Source organism: Dromaius novaehollandiae, chromosome 2, assembly GCF_036370855.1.
Source record: "Dromaius novaehollandiae isolate bDroNov1 chromosome 2, bDroNov1.hap1, whole genome shotgun sequence".
NCBI classification, from domain to species: Eukaryota; Metazoa; Chordata; class Aves; order Casuariiformes; family Dromaiidae; genus Dromaius; species Dromaius novaehollandiae.
In genome coordinates, this window is record NC_088099.1 from 83,978,945 (window position 1) to 84,001,158 (window position 22,214).

The 22,214-nt window shown below is 36.5% G+C and overlaps 1 protein-coding gene across 2 annotated transcripts in view; it reads right to left on the reverse strand.

Annotated features, from left to right (window-relative positions):
- The window catches only part of RETREG1 (reticulophagy regulator 1), a 72,809-nt gene that overhangs the window by 18,556 nt on the left and 32,039 nt on the right, over window positions 1-22,214 (reverse strand). The window contains exon 1 of one of the 2 annotated variants that reach the window (XM_026121860.2): window positions 19,924-20,082. The exons of the other annotated variant lie outside the window; for it this stretch is intronic. Coding sequence (XP_025977645.2) covers window positions 19,924-20,030 — 107 coding nt within the window. The 5' untranslated portion in view covers window positions 20,031-20,082. Of the gene's footprint in view, window positions 1-19,923; window positions 20,083-22,214 lie in introns of those variants that run through there. 2 annotated transcript variants of the gene reach the window in all.

The window sequence follows — 22,214 nt, forward strand, 5'->3', positions numbered from 1 at the left end:
TGATAAAAACATACATAGGGATTGTCAGATCAAAATGCCAACCCGTATTTCCAAAGAATTATTTGGCTATTGTGCTGCTAAAACACAGGAAAGCCCAGCTAGCAGCTCTTATTATTATTCAGGGTATAGATACTTTTGATAGCTCCCTGGAACAGCTTAAATTTTATCAAGCATCAGCAAGCGACTGATGGGATTTTTGTTGTTCTTCGTCCTGTGTGAACTTGGTACTCAGAAGTAACATTTAAACATTTGCTTCGATATTGAACTTGATATTATATTTGCTTTGATATTTGATAAGAAGCTAGAACATTTTAAAATCTTTCCAGTGAACATAGGACTAGAAGAGAAATTATCTGTCATCATTTGTAAAAATAGCTGTAGTGACTTAAAACCTGCACGTTAATATTATTCTTGTTCATCAACAGATTGCTTAGTCACCTTTATGGCACATACGGCAAAAGTGAAAAGCATTCAGGTGCATTCTGACTATTCTCAGCTAAAAGCTGGTTAGCAGGTGGCTTTCATCTACTTTCTCTATAAAACCCATGCAAAACTGACTTTTGCTGTACCGTTTTTTTACTAGTTATGATTTAAAGTTCTTTCTTGCCAATCAGATGCTATCGTATTTCCTAATAAGAACTTGTTAATGCCTCTGGTTTCCTGATCTAGGGGAAGCTATGAGGATGGCAAAGTTTTTGAAACCGAAGTTTTGTATTTTTGTGAGGCACTGCCAGTGCACACACGCAGCAGCAGTGCCGCCCACAGTCTGTTGATCCTCCCAGCTCACATGTTATATTGGAGTTTTGTTCCTATAAATGATAGACTCATGGTGCCTAGCTCATTTTAAACTATTACTTTTTAATTTGCTAAACACCTAACATTTTTCAAAACAGATGTGGATCCCTGTATAGCAAATTCAACTGTATCAAAATAAGCTTGTTTTTTCTCATAAATATTTCAGAGATCCCTAAGAATTAGCTCACAAACTTGCAGGAACCCACAACCCAAAAGTTAAAAAAGGTTGCTTACAATTTTTTGGCTCCCTTATGTTATTTTTACTTTCTCATTCTCTATGAAACGGGCAGAGGCTCATACAGCATTTGAGGTGAGAACTGCAATGCAGATCTTTTCTGCAAGAGCAACAAGATTACAGCCCAAAGAGATAACATTTTAAGGAAAACGGATTTCAATTCTGGGAACAATTTATTTGAAAGTTACACATATAATTGCACTGGACTACATGAGATATATGGATTTTTCCTAAAAAGATAAGCTTCTGACATGCTTCTCTTAGCATGGCTGGGATTAGATGCAGATATGGCATTGAAAGGGAAGTGATGTTTCACCAGCGGTGTGGTTTAGCACACAACTTTGGCAGCAAGCAAGATATACTAGCATAGTAATGAAGGGAAGGTTATTAAAAGGGTTAAATGGCCTAGAAAGGGCAGAAGCTTTTATCAATGAATCATGATAGCAAGTAAAATAATGTAGCCTGAGGAAAAGCATAGTTTATTACATTTAACATTAAACCAAAAGAAGTGGGTTGGATTACATTATTAATTCAGATTTCTGGTCACAGATCAGTAACAAAACTAGGCCAATGGTAGATAATTATATATAGATATATATGATATTACACTTTAGTTTCCAACTTTAAAAAACCCTATATATTTTCAGCTGTATACCAAAAGATATATTGCTTCTATTTTACAAACTGTGATAAAAAGCAAAAGGGAAGTCTGAATTTCAAACCCAATGTGTCAGCAACAGGAACACAGCACTTGTATTTAATGCTCCTTGAAATCTTTAACTACACGTTTCAGCCAAAGCCAGGACCACAAGTCTGACACCCTATTCAGCAATGCATTTGTGTCTAAAGCCCCCTTTCCTTACGTTATATATTCTTGCTCTCCTCTCTCTCAAGGACACAGGATACAAGGGTTGTGGGCTGATTTCGAAGTGCACACTTCGGTCCAACTGCTGCCCACAGTTATGTCTGTGAATTTTTACGCACTCAGCTATGGGCCAGGGAAGAATTTGGTATTTTTCTCCCACACACACAATACCCATTTTTGTTTTACACGGGCATGTTACAGACATTTTATTTTTTGTTGCACTGCAGACATTGATTACTTGGAATCGTTTTTATTTGTGTATTTCTAACTGAAAGGAGTCACTTGCTCCTATTTTCAAACACATTGGCTAAGTAACTTCAGTTTGCAAGAGATCAGGAATAATTTAGGTCAAAAATTAGCATTTACACATGCAGAAACGTCAGCCTTCCCCGTGCCTATATTTAACTACTGTGTATCACCTTGGCCGCTGGGTGGTGATAGGGCAACACCACTATCCCAGCTATGCTGGGGAGCCATTTTAGACAGAAATTAAATAGCATGCAAGGGGGATTTCTATTAAAACTCTCGCGTACAAGTGAAGTATAGATCACAGCTAGATGGAAGAACTACTACTTCAACCACTGCGTAAAATTGATTAAAGTTTACAACTGAAATCATTGCTTTGTTCCTGATATTATTAAAGAAATTTGATTTCCTCTTACATTATCAAATATTCTGGGTGATGGGTTTTCTCCCCCTTTGGAAAAAAAAAAAAAAAGATTTTAAATACTGTATCTGAAAGTCACAGGCAGAGAGTGTCATGTCTCAGCCTAAGTGACTTCTCTAAGTTAGAGAACATGCAACACCTTTGCTGCCCGTGCATGGTGCTGCATGCAGGTGGTTGCCTCAGACAGAGGATGTAAATAAAAGTATTAAGTAACTCAGGAAGAACATTGCAGGAAGACAGCAGCAGGCATTAGGAAACCAGGCCTTCTGTTAGGAGCGCTAAACAGAACCTGTTCTCCTCCCACGCACAATACCACCCCCAATTTCCATCCTCTGTGATAATTAGTGGCTTGAGAAAAGTACTACACAAGTATGTTTTTGTCTCATGAGAACTGTGGTTTTTAGGAATAGGTTATTCTCCTTAGAGAAACATTGTTCTCTGCTTTTGTAAACCTTTCTGCAGCATTAATAATATCTATCCAAGAGCTGCCTGTTTATTCTGGTGTTGAAAACTACTATTATGACGGTAGTACGAATTGCAAGATCATTTTACAGACTTTACTCCTATTCTTTATTTAAAACCATTGACAGAATTTAAAGTGGAGCTTAACTGAAGCATAAGGAGAGAAAATGGACAGATCCGATGCCGGCTATCAGAACAGCGCTTAGAAACATATAGGTCAGTTGTAGGTCGTTGGCTTATTAACTTTATTGGAAAACCAGAAAAAAAAAAGATGTAAGCTACAATAAGAATGCAGATCTACTAACCACCAATGCAAGGACAATATAGATTGATAAAAAGAAGATATTACAAGATGCACTGGGATAACTAAACAATAATAACTCAAAATGAACATGCAAATTATGCAGAAGGTCCATTGGCAGGGAACGTTCCCTGGAGTTGCTTCACTTCCGTGGTAACAATGCTTTCATTCGCCCGGCTGAAAAGATAAGAGCATGAGCTGCAGCACAGATAAAACACATTGCTAGATGCTTTGGTTGCGTGCTCTGGATTTGGTCTGTTGACACAGAAGAAACCAAGGAAGAGGAGGGGATTGTGCAGGTGAGGTTTGCCTGAAAATATTACCAACCCAGGACAAAGTTTGCTCCACAAAACAATACTTTGTGCTGGTAGCGCTAAGCCACATGAAACCATGTGAGCCATCTTATGGCCACGCTTTTTCATTTTACAAGGAATGGCAGAGACTATTTTTAGGTCTCATTCTGATCTTAGGCAATGAGACAGTAAGAAAGTTAGTTTGCTTATCTTTAGTATGACAATCGGATGTCACATACTGCCTCTTCTTGTTCATGTCTCCCCATAAATATCAGCCCCAGGAACATCTCTCCCTCTTGTCCTTTTTCTGTAGGGCCTGTTTGAGCTTAAGTGTTAGCTAGAGGTCAGAGGGTGGGAACAAGGGGGCAGCAACAGAGATCCCGGGGAAATCAGAGGGCAAAAGAAAGAGGGGGGGAACAAAGTATATCAATATCTGTGCAAAGACAGAGGTTCTGTCACACTTTTGTAGAAACAGAGATAGACACTAAATATGCATTAGATCAAAAGCTGATAGACACATAACCATGCACACTCCAAACAAATTTATTTTTCAATCATCACGTTTAAAGGAAAAAAGAAAAAAAATCATGAAGTGTTGCAGATACCTAATGAATGTGGAGTGTGTGACTTTGATATCAGTCAGCTAAGAACATAAACTACTTCAGCATAATGTTAAGAGTTATTCATAGTACCTTAATAAATTACTTAAACGTGAACTCAATACTTCCTGACAAAGAACCTTTTGGACCTCCTATCAGGGTGTTTCTTGACTTGAGTTGATGATATAAGTAGTCAGCTCTCTCTGAACATCTTCAAATTTTTTGGAGCATCAATTAAGAAATAAAGTTTTATATTCCTGTTTCTTACACTGAGTTTGACTGAAACTGCTACACTTAAAGCTACTATCAACAAAATTGAAAGTACTCAGAGAGAAAAATAACTCATATCCTTCTGACAAACTATTCCACCATTTGTAAAACTGAGCAAATGCATAAACTGCTACCTAGTAGCTGCAAAAAAGACCACTCCTCCTCCCCAGATGCTTCCACCCATCACAGTCAGCGACTCTGGCCAGCAGAGTCAGTGGCATTGCATTCTCTAAAAATGACTAATGGTGTCATGCTCTCATTTTGTATCTAGACATCTGTTCAAGCAAAGCCCCATCAAGTTCTTCTCAGAAAGGTCAGGAGCTCTCATGTTACTAGTTTAAAGAACTCTTCACGATGTGCAGGATTTTTTTTAAATTATGTGTACACAGCTTTACACATATCTTCATGCATAGAGACTACTCAGAACTGCAGCAGTGACAAAGTACATCATGATGTAGCACAACTGAGCAACTGCATCTGCATAAACACAGAGTTTGTAATTATAGAGCTTTTACATCTTCTTGATTTCCCAACTGTAAACACACATCTGACATCCTTCCAGACTCTGTAAACATAATTTAGAATCTATTAGTCAAGGTGGAAGAGTTAAAAATTACATTCCTAAAGATATGCAAAACAAAATAAAGGTAATGTGGCTGTTTCGTAGTCTTTTAAAAACTAATATCCAGAGAGATTATAAGAAGTCAAATTTTAAGGAGCACTTAAACAGTACAAGCTCAGAGCATAAACTTCTGATAAAACAGTGCAGCTATAAATGACACGGATATCTAAGGACAAACCTCACAGGCTACCAGGACTTAAGTATAAAATGTATAAAATTAAATCAAGTGTGTAAACTGTAAGTAAAACTGAATCAAGAAAGTTTACTTTTTCAAAGCTTTCATAGCCCATCACACGAGAAAATGAATCACCACAGTGCAAAACTGAATGATTGCAATAACATAGTCACAATTCTGTGAAACAAACATTTCCTACCTGAAGACCTATGTCAAAAATACATTTAAATTTTCTCTAAGTTATTAAGGTACAGTGATAACAGATAAAAATGGCATCTAGACAATAAACTCTGAATAGCATTTTAAATACCCCTCCATTTAAATTTCAGGTGAACACATACTGAAAATGAACATAACCCCTCTCTCTACAAAATATAAAATAATGTAAAAAGAACAAATTACAGTTAATTGTAATAAACTACCAATGACAAAAACTTCTGAAATCTACTACTGAACTGTGTAGTAGAAAGTAACATGATATTGATCATCCTTATTGTAATACAGGATTTCAGATTTGTGAATACTGTGTGTGCTACTTGGAAGGACATAATAACAAATACCACTGAACTCACAACACAGCATCTTAGTGACTTATGTGGCTAATTTAAAAGCTGATTATGTAGAATTGCGTTTTATGCTGTGCCACTTGTGGATCCTAATGCAGTAGTTAAGTATACTAAAATAATTAAATTTGTGTCATGTGGCTATGACAAAGTCAGCAAGACCTGCAATTTAAGTGACTCACTGAGGCACCAGGTAAAATTCTACTTTCTTCAAAGAGTTCTGTAAAACAATGTTTTATAATTGAAAGAATGAGGACCACAGTCACCATGTAGAAATATACTGTTCTCAAACCAGCAAGAACCTTCATTTAAAAACTTCTTGTTACAATATTTATGAACCTTTTCTAAAAGCAATCTCTCCAGCTTGTTGATATTGATAATTATACATTTATTTCCCAGTGCTAATCTGTAAGCAGTGTAAAGGAAAGTCCTTAGGCTGTCACCAACACTTAACATAGTGGAAAACATAACCTTTATCCAGTCACATCCAAAATCCTTTCAATGCTAAAGCTCAATATGCAAATATATCTCAATATACAAAGTCAGAACTCCTCAACATACAAAGTTAGAACAATTTCATTTTTAAATCGAAGTTGGAAAATGTATTTATTGACCTTAAAGGGTAATTAACAACATCTCCCAATCAAAAAATCACCTTTAAGTATCAGCCCTCCTGTGGCTCATATACATTGTTTGTGGGACCTAAATGAATTCTTTCTATTAATACCATGCAATACTGCTTCACAGACTTTGTTTTCTTTCTGACCTCATCTACCTTCATCTGGCACTTCAAATGTGTGCTTTTTAGTAACAGTGAGTCAGTACAACTTACTTCTATTGTTTTCTTAGGAGAAGACATGCAGTAAGAAGTTAAAAAAAAAAAGTCAACATTTCAACACCTTTCAGTAACATGTAACACGCATGTCCCTTTTATTTCTTGACTAAGAATATTTTTCATAACATGACTGTAAAATTAACATGCTTAAATAATTAGTATTAGCATTTGATAACGCTGGATTTTTTTTCCTCAGTTCAGAACAGAAACTGGTGATGCCAAAGAGGCATTTTTATTGCAGTTTTTGTTTACAAATGCAACGAAGTCTTGTCCCTGGCAGCAGGATTGTAAAGTTCTATTTGCAGAACTTTAAACAACTCTGCTCCGTTGTCAGAAGCAATTCTTCAATGTTTATTTTTCTCCCTCAAAGATAATTCACTTAACCCTTTCTCACAAATGCTCAATTCCTCCTCCTCCTTCAGCCTCCCCATTCTTCACTGCGATACTCCTAGTTCACGGCTTCTCAAAGTCAATCGGCTAGGAAAGAGGAGCTGGGCATTCCCCGCATTGCAGAGCAGCTGCACAAAAAGGAAAACTGGATTTTCAAGTGCCAGATGAAGAGTATTTTAACCCACAAAAACACTCATGATGACTTTCTGGGTAATACTACTACAAGGAACCTTTAACACCCTCTGTGAGGCACTTCTTTCCAACTGTTGTCCATGAGCTTTCCTGTACGCAGTATGGGCAGGTCATCATTTATTTCAAGGCGTTACTGAGAGTCCCTGGCATGAGCTAACCACTTGTTGCCTACACTTGTGCATTGTATTCAATTATAAAAGAAAATCAATACTTTAGTTAAAATTAGTAGAGGAAACACCTATTCTTACATCATTACAAATCAGCATGCTTTGAGTAATTAAACAACAGGCAGATTTGACTTAAAACTGGATCTTCATTTCTCGAAGTCCATACAACCACAAGATCATGCACTACGATAATAATTCAAAAATGTAACATAGCTTTCTCTCCCGTTTTTATCCAACAGAAGATTCCTGGCTAACAGTTTAGTGCACCATCCTTTTCAACCGTAGGCACATTATAAAGATTAGAACAACAAAGAGATCGTCCTAATACAGGACCTTATACTTCAGTGTTTCTTTGAAGTGCATTCAGCTGTATGTTTACATCACTTTAGAACAGAATATACACAGCACTTAATATTTCTTTAACCATAACAAGATTCATCATGAACTGGCAAATCTTTTGTTATTAATTATATCATCTCACACCAAAACTATGGGACACCTGGTAGAGAATTATTGGGGGAAAATATTGTCCTTATGCTAAAGCATTTTCAGTCCCTGACCTTTGATTGCATCTTTGCTCCCTGTTCTTTATCGGCTACTTCCCAGGATCATATGAGAAAACAAAACAGAAGATATGAGTGGGAACATAATCTTCACAACTCTTAGCCTTTTTACTAGCCTTACTAAGAAGTATTTGTGTATATGTTAATTTAATTATTAAGTATTTAAATTCACACTCTGACTAACAGACTATTGACCAAAACTACAGCTTTAACTATGATGTTAATGAAATACATTGGTGAAGTAATAGTACATATTTTCTAGTGTAGGACATGATCTCAGCAGGGGAGAAGGCATTTGGTTGCATCTGAGAAGGAGCTGCAAGGCTTGCGGGATGCTGCAATCGACCAGAGAACACAGCTCATTCCACAGCTTCTACAAATACACCACTGCCCTCTTTTTCTTTTTTCTCTTTTTTTAATATATAAAGCAATACCTTTAACTCAGTATGCTCTCAAAAATATCCCATTATCTGTGCATTTACATTATAATCTCTCCTTCTGCAAAACTTTAAAATTAACTGCTCCAGTACAGTTCCCATAGCACCTCCTTTTACTCCCTTCTGTTTAGCCTGAACGAAAATATTTTGACCTCCTCCAAATCTCATTAGCACTCATGTAAGAACGTTCTCAAGTTATGTCCTATTTCCTACGAACAAGACAAAAAGGCAAATTAAATCCAGAAAAATCTGAACTTTTTGACTGGACCACTTCCTCAAAATTTTTTGCTCAAGAAGAAAGGCACAAAAGGATTAGGGACTAGGATCAGGGCCAATTAATTTAATGGGAGTTTCAGAAATGATAAACAGCAACAGCAGGCCCTATTATGCCTTTTTGAGTTACTGTTTTAGAAGCATTTGTCCTTTTTTGATTAATAAAAAAGCTTTGATGTATAAAATAAGAAGTCTTAGAGGTCTGGGCTTGCAGTATTACCTTTATTTAACTGGCAAAGTTTGTTACACGCCTTTATAAAGAAAGACGTGAACAAAGGAATTGAGACGTTAGGAACCTCATGTGTTTTGCATGGCAAAATAACTCCTTTTGCATGCTGGTAGACACCACATTAATTTTATTTCAAAATCCTAATTATCGTATTATTTTCCACAGCTAGTAAGATTTTTTTTTTCCATCTTGTATTTGATTAAAAAATCCCATTTCCACAAGGCATGATGCATATCCTTTATAAACTTGATTCAAAAGAAAAAAAAAATGATTACAGTGAGTAATCTCTTTTTAATGCATCGCACATATCACTATTTTCCTGTACTGAAAAACATGGAATTTAGCAAACAAGAGTTCCTGCTAAACAGTTGATCATGGGAAGCAATTAACACTTCAGTGGCTATCAAAAACCAATCAACATTTCATTAAAAAAAAAGTGCTACCTACTGCTAAAATTACTTTTGATCTATCATATATAGGCCACCATCTAAAGTCCTGGTAAACAGAAATGTGTAGGTGAACCCCACCCATGCAGAGACCCAATTTCCCACTAGAGATCCATTCACCCACACATATTCAAGTAGGTGATCACATCTGAACATACTGACCTACAACAGACAAATAGAAAAGTGTTTTTGGTACTTCACCCATCTTACAACAACACACTGATAAACCCATTGGAAAAACATCCACCCTGGACAAATTTAAATGTAACCAGAGTAATTCAAATTCCAAGCCACAACCAAATGTTAACTTCTGATTTTTGTAATTTCTTAAATTTGCCTGTATACACTGGCATTTCTGTGTATTTGTTTGTTTTTAAACTAGCCTCTGAGTTTCCACATACATGACAAATTTCTATTCCATAAAGCAGAGGTTTGGAGAATCAGGTATTTCATTAACACTGTTTTGGAGCCAGCTTTTGAATTAGTATCAAAATAGTGAAAATCATAAATAAGGAAAGACATTTGGACTTCAAGAAACCCAAACTACAAACTCTGCCATAGCCAAACATCAAGAACACCTGCTTTTAAAATACACATGTAGTTAAATTTAATTAGTGCAGTTATTTCCACAGGAATGTGCTGTTTTCTCAAACATATGGGAACACAGTTGAGAAAAGCCTTACTTCTTAAATTGCTATTAAGTTTTAGATCCAGCCACTTTCTTCTTTTCCTGTCTGCTGTTTTCATAAGTGAATTAAGATAAAAAATAAACTTCAAAAAGACAGGCATAGCTCAAAGGGACACAGTGCCCTATCTCACAGTAATGAGCTATGAATCCTTCAGTATCCTTCTGACATTTTGAGGCTTCAAAGTTGTCCCATGGTTGGCAAAAGTTACCTGACAGAAATCATCCAGTATTTTGTCCCATTCAGCTTTATTTTTAAAATTGTGCAAGAGCTGTACAGCTTAACCTCTATGCAGACATCATAATCTTACACATCTCTAATCTAAAAAGCCTTAGATTCATTGTAGAGGCAAACCCCTAATAATTAGGTGATCTGTTGTAACTCAGAGTAAACTGATGTTAGATTTACGATGCGAACACAGGAGTTCATACGGATTAATTACACGAACCTTTGGTTTATAGAATTCTATATGAAAAGGCCATCAGAATCAATTTACAGTACCTTTCATCTTTTCCCAGATTCTCACTGTCTGGCATTTCAGATGAAGAAAGAAAAAAAAAGTATCTCTCTCTACCAATCTAGATAATCCAGGCAAAGGTCTTCTAGTCTGTTTTGTGTTTTAGAAGCAACAACCCAGCAACCTGTTTTGTTTGCTCCTGAGAAAAGTGCTCCTTGCTCAGAAAGCAAATGTTTACAACACATCCTAAGTGTCTGCTTGTCTTGAATGAAGTTCAGAGGGTTCAGCTTTGATTGGCCACTGCTATAAATAAACAAGTCAGTGACTCACCTCAGGCACTATGACAGGGTATTCAGTAGCAAGCACGGCCAAAAGCAAAACATTTTTTCTTTCGGTCATGTCAGAGAGAATCACCACACAGCTATTACACTTTATTTTTCTGCTTCCACTGGAATTCTTTCTCCATGTCTCCCATTTTCTCAGGTGTAACTGAGCTCTAACCAAAAGGATATGAAGCTAAAGATCACAGGACTTTAAAGTAACATATTTAGAAAATAAATAAAAAAAGAACTTATTGTAACTGCAAACATATGCAATTTTTATTTTCCACAAGGTGTCAGTCACAAGCTGTCAGGAGCTAAATGATTTCCCATTGACTAAATTTGCAGATGAAATGAAAACTTAGCAATTTTACAAAAATATAGAATAGGAACACAAGTCTCCAATGAAGATTAATTGCATTATTTGAAAGTCCTGATTCCAACCTTGTCTGCCACAAGCAGTCTCAGCTGCCTTAGGTATGCCAGTAAATTGAACTGGCAAAGTCCTAGGCTAAATGAAAGTATGCTGATAGGAGGACAGTTTTTGCCAAAATACCTCTACCACTTCCTTGAACAACCTAAGGTGAATCGGCAAAATCACTTTCCTCATACCAGTGCTCGCTGCACACGACAGGGATTCTGTCACTTGAGCTACACCAGCCACATTTGTATTAATTTTCAACACCCCGAGCAACCTTATCCGTGCTGGTGAAGCTTGGTAGTGCAGCCCAGACTCCAAGGATCACATACTCCTGTTGTTCAGCACTTTGTTCAGCACTGCTCCTTCATACGCCTTCCTTCTTCCACCAAGCGGCTTGACCTATTGTTCTTAATAATATATTTTCAAACAATCATTACATCCAGACATCTTCACATAAAAATCCTTTTTTCTAGAAGGAAACCCAGCAAGATTTAGACCTGTTTTTCCTACATGAGAGAGCAGGAATTCCTGAGAATGTCACATCTTAAACAAACAAACAAAAATGCTGGAACAAAAGATAGGGCAGATTAAAAAACAACCAGCCCAAATTGGTAAGCTATATTTGGCGTATTGCAGGTAATAAAGCATTCACTGGAAAGCTACTTGACTTTAAAAGTTACAAAGTATTCTATCCCTTCTTCTTATTTTAATATAAACACTTCAAAATGAAAAGACCTAGATTAAAATTGCCAATATTCCCCAAACAGCATAATCATAGACTTACTACTTCAAATTGCATTATTTACATTTACTATGCAAGTATCTGAATTAGGAAATAATAAAATGGTCCCGGCAAATTGTGAGAAAAAACAAAAAAGGAAGATTGGGTGTCTGTGGAAGGACGACTTTTCCTATTCTTCTCCCAATATTCTGGCTGGTTCTGTTTTCATCCCATTCAGTTTTCTATATCCCATGTCTCTCCTGTAACAGCTTATTCCTGTTTTCCTTCTTCCTCCTTTCTGTTAGAAGTCCAGCACGATTAAAGTCCTATGCCTAAATTATGCAAGGCAGTATGGGTGTGTGTGTATATATATATATATATATGTATGTACACGCATACAAATAAAGGACTTTTGTATGTGTGTGTTTGTACGCAAAACAGCAAAACTGCTCAATTCCAGAATTTTCATTAATAAAATGGTGATGTGTGACAGCTTGATTCTCATATTAAAGTCCACCCATTAGGAAAAAAAAATCAAAACAAATCACTGAAATCGGCAGACACACAAAAATACCATTCAATATTTAAAAGTAGCATCAAAAATGGAAGAAAGCAAAACTAAGCCCCCCTATGAAACTTGAATTTCCCTTGTTCATAGATATGCATTGTAATAGTCTTACACAGCCACATACATTTTTCTATGGCACTGACATTTTTTTAATGCATTAGATGATCATGTTCAGAAGCTGTAGAGCTTTCAGTATTTTGTCTATCCTTGCATTTCAATATTTGAGCTTGCTATACTCCAGGCTACTTAAATACTAGTTTGAGCTGTTCGTTTCTTTGTCGCATTTGGTGTACAGTGCTCACCACTACAGCATAAAAACGGTTCCCATTTTATCTTTACAACTCTTTACAACTCTTCTCCATCCCTCAAGTGAGGTAGGCAGGATATTACCATCTTATTTACTTATTGATAAGGGAATCCTGGAGAGATTAAGTACAAAAACGTCTACTAAATCTGTACTTAACTGAACTGTCAAGGACCTGTTACTTTCAAAGGAGAGCATTTCTATAACACTTTAATACTCAAAGGCTATTTTCTACTAATTTCAGTGTTCATCATTTTTGCAAATTAGACTCCAGAAAAGCATAAGCATGCAATTAGCAGTACTCTAGTCACAGTAATGTATTTTGCCTCGTATCACAAAGACGACTATTTAGAAAATTCACCTCAATTTGCTGAATCTTAACCCTTCCACACCCAAGAGAATCAGAGGAACTTGTACTGACCAAACTGGAGGTTTCTACTGGCTCTGGACCAAGGCTGTTTCACAGCCTGGTAAGATGGAACGTCCTCTCCAATACACCTGGGTGAAACAGTAGCAGGTGGACAGAGGTACTATACTAAAACAGACCAAAGGACTTCTCACATCTCCATGTCCAACAGTCCACAGTCCAGGGAATCATGCAGCGCTACCTTCTCCAAATGTTCTTCCAGCCCCCAACTTGTGGCTCATGAGTTTTGTGAACCAGATTGATGTCTACATTTTTCAGCTATCCTCAGTGCATTTCCATTCTGCAATAGCACCTGAAATACCTTGCGGCAAGGACTTCCACTGCTGAACTATATGCTGTGGGAAAATCCACCCAGTTTTATTTGCTTTGAACAAGTCACTTCAGTTTCAACTAATTTCCAATAAATCTCATACTGGAATAAGTAGATAACTGTTATTTCTGTTTACATTTTCACTGCTATTTATCATTTTTATGGACTTTATAATAACCTTTTTTAGGGGACTCCAGAATTCTGAGGTGGAGCTGGATAGAAAAGAGCTAATCTTGTATTAGAATTTTAAAAAATCTTTTAAACTTGGAAAACTAAAAGTGTCCAGAAAAGACAAAACTGGGGAGGGAACAGAGGTTTATACAAAGTTCTTTTCCCACCCATGTTTTTTTTCAGGGAGGCTCTTACTTCCTGGCTTACTTGCAGCTAATGCTACACCTTTCTGAATTGCAGCAGACTTTGCTTAGCCCTCTCTAGTCCTCAGAAGGTCCTTTGAGCCACTTCTGAGGCTTCACTGAGTGACTAGTCCCTGATTCACTCAGCAATCTCTCTGCTCAAGCTGCTGACTTCCAGCCTTGCTCAGTCTCTCTCCTTTCCCACATCCAACATTTTCTGAAGTTTTCCCTCCCCTTCGCTCTGTTGGCTCCCCAACAGAAGGAACAATTCCTTCCACCTTATAATTTGTCCTTCCACCTAACCCAGTTATATCTTAAAGGAATTTGAAATCACTTGACTTTATAATCAAGAGGAAACAGAAAAGATGCTTTTGATCATATTCCCTTCTTGGTCAGCTCTTCAAGCTTGAAAGTCCTATTTTGCTTACTTCTTTCTTGCATATAAGCTGTTTCATGACCTCAAATTTCTTCTCCAAACTCTTCACAGGTCTACTATATCCATTTTAAGATGGAAGAGACCAGAAATGTGCACCATTATTCCAGGTGAGGGTATACTATTGATTTACACAGTGGTTTAAGGATATTTTAGTTCTTACTCTCTGTATCTCTCCTAACAATCGTAGATTTTTTGATCACTGATAATCACTGCACTGACATTTTCATGGAACCATTATGATCTAAAGATCTTCCTGAATGACAATAGTCAGCTCAGAACTAGTAATTTTATGCATGGATTCACAACAATTTTTCTCCTCATACCTCACTTGACATTGATCTTAAATTTCACCTGCCAATTTAACAACCAGTCACTGTGTTGTTAAGGGGGTTTTGCTCTTCACTGTAATCCCTTAAGTAACTTTTTTTTTTTTTTTTTTTTTTTTTAATGAACACGTCAACAGCATATAAACCTTTGGAACTTTGTTTGTTGTCTCCCCTTCAGGGAGGAAAACTAATTACTTCTATTCTTTTTTTGCTATTTTTTAAACAGTTGTTTATCTATGTAAGAATCTTTCCTACTATCCCTTGGATTTACTTTCCTTAAGAGCCTTTGTGAAGGAAGACCTTTGGATGACTTCTGGAAATATAGCCTTTTGGACTATATCAGTCAGCTTTTCCTTTCAATGTCCTTGTTTATTCCTTCAAAAAACATACAGATTTGTGAAGTTTGATTTCCCTTTTCCAAAAAAAAAATAAAGCACTAACTTTTCCCCCCCAAATGTATTTAACCATTTGCTCATTCCCCTCTCTGCCCAGATTCCACCACTTTGCCCACTACAGACTGCATCAGCAGGCTGTAGTTATCTAGGTCTCCCTTGGAATCTTTTTTTTTTTTTAAATTGTGCATCACCTTCACTAACTTGCAGGTACAAAAGTTATACAGTAAAGTTTGTAGTTCAGCCATTTCAACCTCAAATTCCTTTAGAGCTAATTAGGTGATATCCACCTATCATATTTGTTATTTTTCCATCTGTTGATTAGCCTCTTCTACTGACACTTCAATTTGCTGTTGATCCTCCCCCTTAAAAAAAAAAAAAAAAAAAAAGTATTGTAATGGGAACCTTTGTAACTTTTTGCAGTGAACACAGAAACAGAAGATCCATCTAGTTCCTCTGCTATGGCCAAATCTTCTCTGAATTCTCCTTTTCTACTTCATCATCTATTGGACCTAAAGGGTCTGTGGCAGATCTCCTGCTTCTGATGTATTAACAGGACAATCAAAATAAATTACCTAAATTTATTGATTTCAACTGATTAACACCTTTTAATCTCTTTTTGTGACTTGCTCCTCATGCTCTTTCAGCCTCCCTTACCACGTTTTCACACTCAGCCTTCCAGATTACTTGATCTTTTTTATTTTATTTGGATAACTTTAAGAAGCAATCCTTCTTACTTTCATTCATTTCCACTACCCTGCTCTTTAACCAAACTTCCCTTACACCTTTCTCAGTGCTTCCTTGATAGTCATTATGTAATTGCTTTTTACCTTTGTATATTAAGATATCCTAAAAGATGTGCTGGCACACAGACCAGATGCCAGCCTGCCAGATTTCTTGATCAGGGAATCTTACCACTTTTGCTCTTGCTAAGTACATGTTTAGTTTGAATGTACATTATAATAATCAAGAAAATAGCTTTCCCCCAAACTGTACAGACACTTGTATGAAATCTTCCTTCTGCAGATGGGCAGAGAAAATCATCAAGAGGAGAAAAAGAGAAGCTACACTTTTGCCAGGAAAAAGAAAGAAGCCTTTTTGAGTAGCTGAGAGGAACCGAAATAGTGCTGGATGCACTGTTTTATATATACAGATACTGAACATGCCTCAGGGCTTCAGTGGGTGGGTGAAAGACAGCATGCTCTCTTTGTGGAGAGCAAGGGGAATAATCTGGTATTGTGTGGTAGGGAGTATATCCCATTCATTCCGCAAGTTTTCAAAAGTTTTCATTAGTCAGCATCTGGCATACTTCAGCTGGCCTACCAGCTCCAGAGCTAGTTACAATTACTGCCTCACTTTGCATCTCTCCTCCTCTAAAATGAAAGTAAGACCACGCGCCTTCAATCTATAATCCTAATTGTGCAGCTGAGTCTCACTTTAATAACATGGATGAAAAATAATGAATACTGCACACTTGAAGACATCCTAACAAAGAGTCAACTGACTCCTGGCAAAAATGACGTTCCAAAAGAACAGCTTTTCCCAAATGCAATTTGAATCATCCAGAAGAAATGGAAAGGCTAGCTTTTATTTTTTGTAGACAGCTTATACTGAGATTTTCATCGAGAGTGTGTTTAAAAACTGTCACTGTCAAAAGCATGGTTAGGATAACTCATTTGAAATGCATCTTTGCTGTACTGAAACTTTGTTGAATATCTATCCTAATTCTTTCTGATACTCTAAATCTGACTTCAAATTGCATATGCTTATTGTATTTGTTTATTATATTGACTTAAAACTTTGAAGAAGAGAGGAAGCCTTTCACACAAGCCTAAATAAATTCATCAAGCCAGACCTGGTGAACATGCTCACTTCTTTTCTGGAATATTATACTAGTTACAACTTTAGTCTCATAAGCAGTGTGCAAAAAACACCAAAGACATCTAATACACAAAACATGCTTATATTTATCTGTACCTATGGCTAGGAATGGGGAGGCGAAAAAGAGTCAGCAGGTCATAAGACTAACAAAGTCAAACAAAACAAGCACTCAGGAAACTTTTCTGTCATCACGGAATCCTGCACATTATGCAGGTCTCTTCTTCACACATGGATGAAATAACTGATTGTTAAAAAATATATATTTTTTAAATTCCAAACTGAATATTCAGAAAAAATACAACATTCAAGTTTGACAGAAAAAAAAAAGATGTACAACACTCAAAAAACTAAACAAGATATCACATGTAACAAATAGTTAGTCAGCAGAGTGAAGCATACAAAGATGTGGTTTTGAAGAGTCACATAAAAATTGAATCTGAAAGCAACGTGACTATCAACGGACACCAAAACTTCATTTGTATCAGAAACAATGAATTGTCATTGTGAGATATTAGCGTTTCATAATAAAACACACATGATAATGGAACAAAGAACATGAGAGTATTTCCAAGTTTAATATAAAGAGAAAGAAGAATAAAAGGAAATAAGAGGCACTCCAACAGAAATTAAAACCCAAATAACTACATTCTAGTCATGTGAAGACAGCAGATCTTCCTCTGGTACAAACAGGATAAATTATCTTGTATTTGTGTGACAAAGTGAGAGAAGAGCTGGAGACAGGTTGGTAGAAGACCTTATCACCAAGTGTGAAAATCTTAACTGCTCTGAGACTTTTTGGCCATGAGGCCTGCTAAACGACTACAAAAGAAACAAATTTTGGAGAAACAAACAAACAGAAAAACACCACAATCTGTCACCTAGCAATAATGTGAAGAATTCGTAAAGATAACTGCATATTTTTCAAAATTTTCCATAAGACTTGCTACACAGTTTCATGAAATTGTTATTTTGTTTACTATATCACATTTCCTATTTACTTTAAGACCTAAAAATGTACTTATATACTAGTTCATCCTAATCATGATCTATAATTCGGTTAAGTCACATTAAAATGTAAATTCTTTGCTTGGCACACGTGATAGTCAAGATTTTGAAAACTGTCTCTCCACTTGGGTTTATAACAGTTTGAATCTGTTTATTTTCAATAATTGGTTTTCTTCCCCACTGAAAAGAGATGAACTATCCGTAAAGTAAACCAAATAGCAAGGTAATTATATAACAAAATCAGTTTACAGCAAGCCAATTGGTAAAGGGCCCCACAGATTAGAAATAGTTAAGAATGCATGAAAACTTTACAACAGTTTACAGCAAGCCAATTGGTAAAGGGCCCCACAGATCAGAAATAGTTAAGAATGCATGAAAACTTTACAACATTTTTCAAGTGTTGATACAAGGAATTAAAAGGCAAAGCTGAACAGTGTTGTGTTGCATTTTCTAACATAACTATTACATGTAGGACATACCAATGCAAGAGAAAGTCTGCCAGTGAGCTACAAAGAAAAAGAGAATCTTTAGAAGACAAGTCTGTCTGTAATTCAGTTCAGAAAAGAAGGAATTGCTCAGCTATACAAAATCTCTAAGATTCTTAGGAGTCCCATGGCCACACACTGACAACGCCTATGTCCAAAAGATTTTGCTAACATACCAGTTTGCCAAGGCAACCCACCACTTCTTTGATATTGCTATCATCCTATGAAGGATGGAATACGAGCCAGGTTTCAAACCGGTTATATAATTTATTTTTAGATACAATATAAGAAAATCTCGCTAGAGAGTGGTTAGCATAATTGTAAGGCCTAACTACATTGCCAGGTCACCAGTACTGAGTACACATGCTTAAAGATGAATCACAGGAAGACTTCATGTACATCATAATGGCAGCACAGCACATAGTTATATTTATTAATCATTTTCATTTACATCAACCCTATTCTTATATCCCAGCTCAGAAAGCTGAAGTTCTTGATTAATTTTCAGGATTGCTAGTGAAACATTTTCACACTAAAGATGACTTCATCTTGTTTCTTTCGGTTGCCCTTCAGGGCTGCATCCTTTTTCAGTGCCCCGATAACAAAAATGAGACAGCTTATCAAATTATACTGTTACCTTTTCTCATTAATTTACTTTTTTATTTACCGTTTACTATGTGACAGGATGTAGAATCTTTAGTGTTTAATATCTCACTATGTCTCAAGTTAAGGTTACGACAATATTCTCCCCATTTAGAAGAGCTTTCTTCATTAGAATTATCTTTATTCAGTTTCACTGTGGTAGTTTATAAAACTCTGCAACTATGTCATAAAAAAAATATTGTCACTAATGAAACTCAATTTCAAGGCCATATTTTTGTCTGACGCAGCAATCAGTAATTTGTGTGCTATCTCTTACTACTTTCCAACTCCAATACGTGTAGCCAATCCAATTTGTTACAATAGAGGCAAGAAATGTAAACTTACACAAGCAGCGCTTAAGGTATTTACAAAACTAACACAAATCAGGGAGAATGTCAGACTGCATGTGATTTTAGAAGGCATATACTTGTATATACAGATCAACCAACATGTTAAAAAAAGGCAAAAAGTAAACAGAAAGCAACTCCTCACCACAGTTCATGTTACCATTTAATCTCAATATAGCTCTAGCAGCAGGAAGGAGACAGATCTATAACCGTGTTAAATGCTAACATCAAAACTCAAGGAAAATACTGCTGTAAAATATCACAAAGAACAACATAGGAGGGCAAAATAGGCAAGAATGAGAAACAGCAGCAAAACTACACTGAGACAAAGGAACGGCACATTTCACAAGATGACAATTCACACACATGTACAGCTGCAAACTGAACAGGATGGGTAACTTATGGCAGCAATGAAAACAAAACTGGCTTTATCCTGGATTGACTGGTGTGACCAATTTCTTACTAGAGTTTCTCCAAAGCAGAATACTTTTCAAACGACAGTCCTGCTGCTCTTGCCACATCCAGCTCTCCGTGCAATGGCTCTGCAAAGTTAAAGCTATGAAGGTCCATGAAACACCACACAACTCCACAGCAAAAGGCCAAGATTGCAAAGAAAATACAAGTCAGGAGACATTCAAATCAAGAATGATGATCATTAACAAGCTGCAGCTTAGCCTTTATGTCATCAAGGACACAGGCAGATTTGTGATTGAGAGGAAGACCCTGAGCTGGTCATGTGCATGCTGCCAGAACACTCACCCAGAAGTGCTGAAACACCAATAACCTTAGCTCTGCCTTAAGATGATAATAGGGATGACATTTCGCTGGGAGGCTGAGTGTGCTATTGGGAAGTCAAATTAACTTTTGTTTTCTAGACTTTTTTTTCCTCCTCAAAGTACAATTAGATATACATTTTCCTTTCCCTGTGCCTTTACTATTTAGTTTTCATTAAAATTCAATCTTTTTATGAAGAGCTTTTAGAGTACATATAGAGATTATCTTGTTTTGCAAGGCACAATAGCAGCTCCTATCACCATTATAACTTCCTTCTCCCTCATTTCTCATGGAGGACTAAAGATTTCTAAAGAAATATATTTGCAAAGCTGTAGGAAACACATTCCAAATGTAAACTTTGCTATTGCCATACTGAAAAATCAGTTTTAAAATGTAGAAGTTGCTCATATATATACACGTAAGTATGTAAAAGCATGATATTTTTCATAGCTTTTGCTTTTTCCTTGACCTCCAACGCACCTGTAAGAAAACATTCTCTGGTCTGAAGACCTTCCCTGTGAATATATAGATGTGTCTAGAGAGGAGAGAAGTGGGTGGGTGAAAAAAATAATGCTCTGTATTCACAGATTTTAACTTCAGTCCAGGGAGGTGGATTAAAAAAAAAAAAAAAAAAAAAAAAGGCCTTTTCAGTATGCTTTCTTGTTTAATTAGTGACTAGTGACTAGAAATGTTTTCTAAAGTCCATCTAGAATGGTTTTGGCCAACATATTTGAAACTTTAAAAGAAAACTCTGTCTGTGTGTCCTTTTCAGAAACATCTTTATTTATTTATCTTCACATTAAAGAGCTTTCAGCTGAATTTCCACGTTTTGAGACTTTGACTATAGTGAAAAACACTAAATTCGGCTAACAAATTATGACTGAAGTTGCCAGCCTATCAATCCCAGGAAAACTGTATGCTTATGGCGAAGCTGCAGTGGAATCAGTTTTGCTCCTGTACAGTCATGATCTGAGAACTTCATACTACAATTGTTCAGACATGTGATTTAGACTGTTGATGAATACCGGTTTTGTGAAATGATCTTGAGTGGTCACAGTCACGTTCAGAGACCATTAATTTGTATGTGAATTTAGGAATAGTATTCCTGCATATATCACTTCACAGTCATCTACACTGAATTTCAGACACTTTACTGCCAAAAGAATCTCAGAAGAACCTTCTGAAACTCTTCACAGTCAGTCCTTGTCTTCATTTCCCTGAATAATTGGGGATTATTCAGCAAGTCCGGGCACCCATTCACTGCCTTTTTGGGATCGCTTATGAATACATTTGGTGGAATGGCCTTCAAGCACATACAAGGATTCCTCCTATGACCTCCCATTAACATGAAAGCTAGCCATTTACTCTCAGCTTTGTTTCCTATTTTCCATCTGTTTTTTTAATGCACGGGAGGATCTTCTCTCATATTCCAGAGCTGATTATTTGCTTTTAGAGCCTTTGGCAAGGGGACTTAGCTGACGGCTTTTGGAAATTCAATGGACTACATCAACCTCTAGTTAGCATTTGGTCAGTTTTCTTGTCTGCAATTTTTAACACAGATTTTTAAATATTTTTATATATTTCTATTATTTTAATACTGAATATTTTTATACTCACTGTGAAATCCTCTTAAGCATTATGAGTGGCCTACAGCAATGCCGGCTATGCCAGTGACCTATTAAAGGCACTACCAATCAAAGCACTCACTAAGAAAAGCGTTAGCTTTGGAGACAGTCTGAAATTCTCGCGATACGGAATCTTAGCTGGAAACAGTGGGTCATATGATGCTGTGAGTATAGGATTCAGGTGGACTTGAGAAGGCTTTTGTACTTCCATGCTATGGTAAATATTCATCTATGAAGATTTTTGACAAACTGGTCTCCAGAATATGTCTGTCACTTATATGCAAGGAGGGGGGAATTTACACTAAGCACGAGCACCAAAATGAGCATATGCTAGCCTCTATTTTTCTCAGTGCAA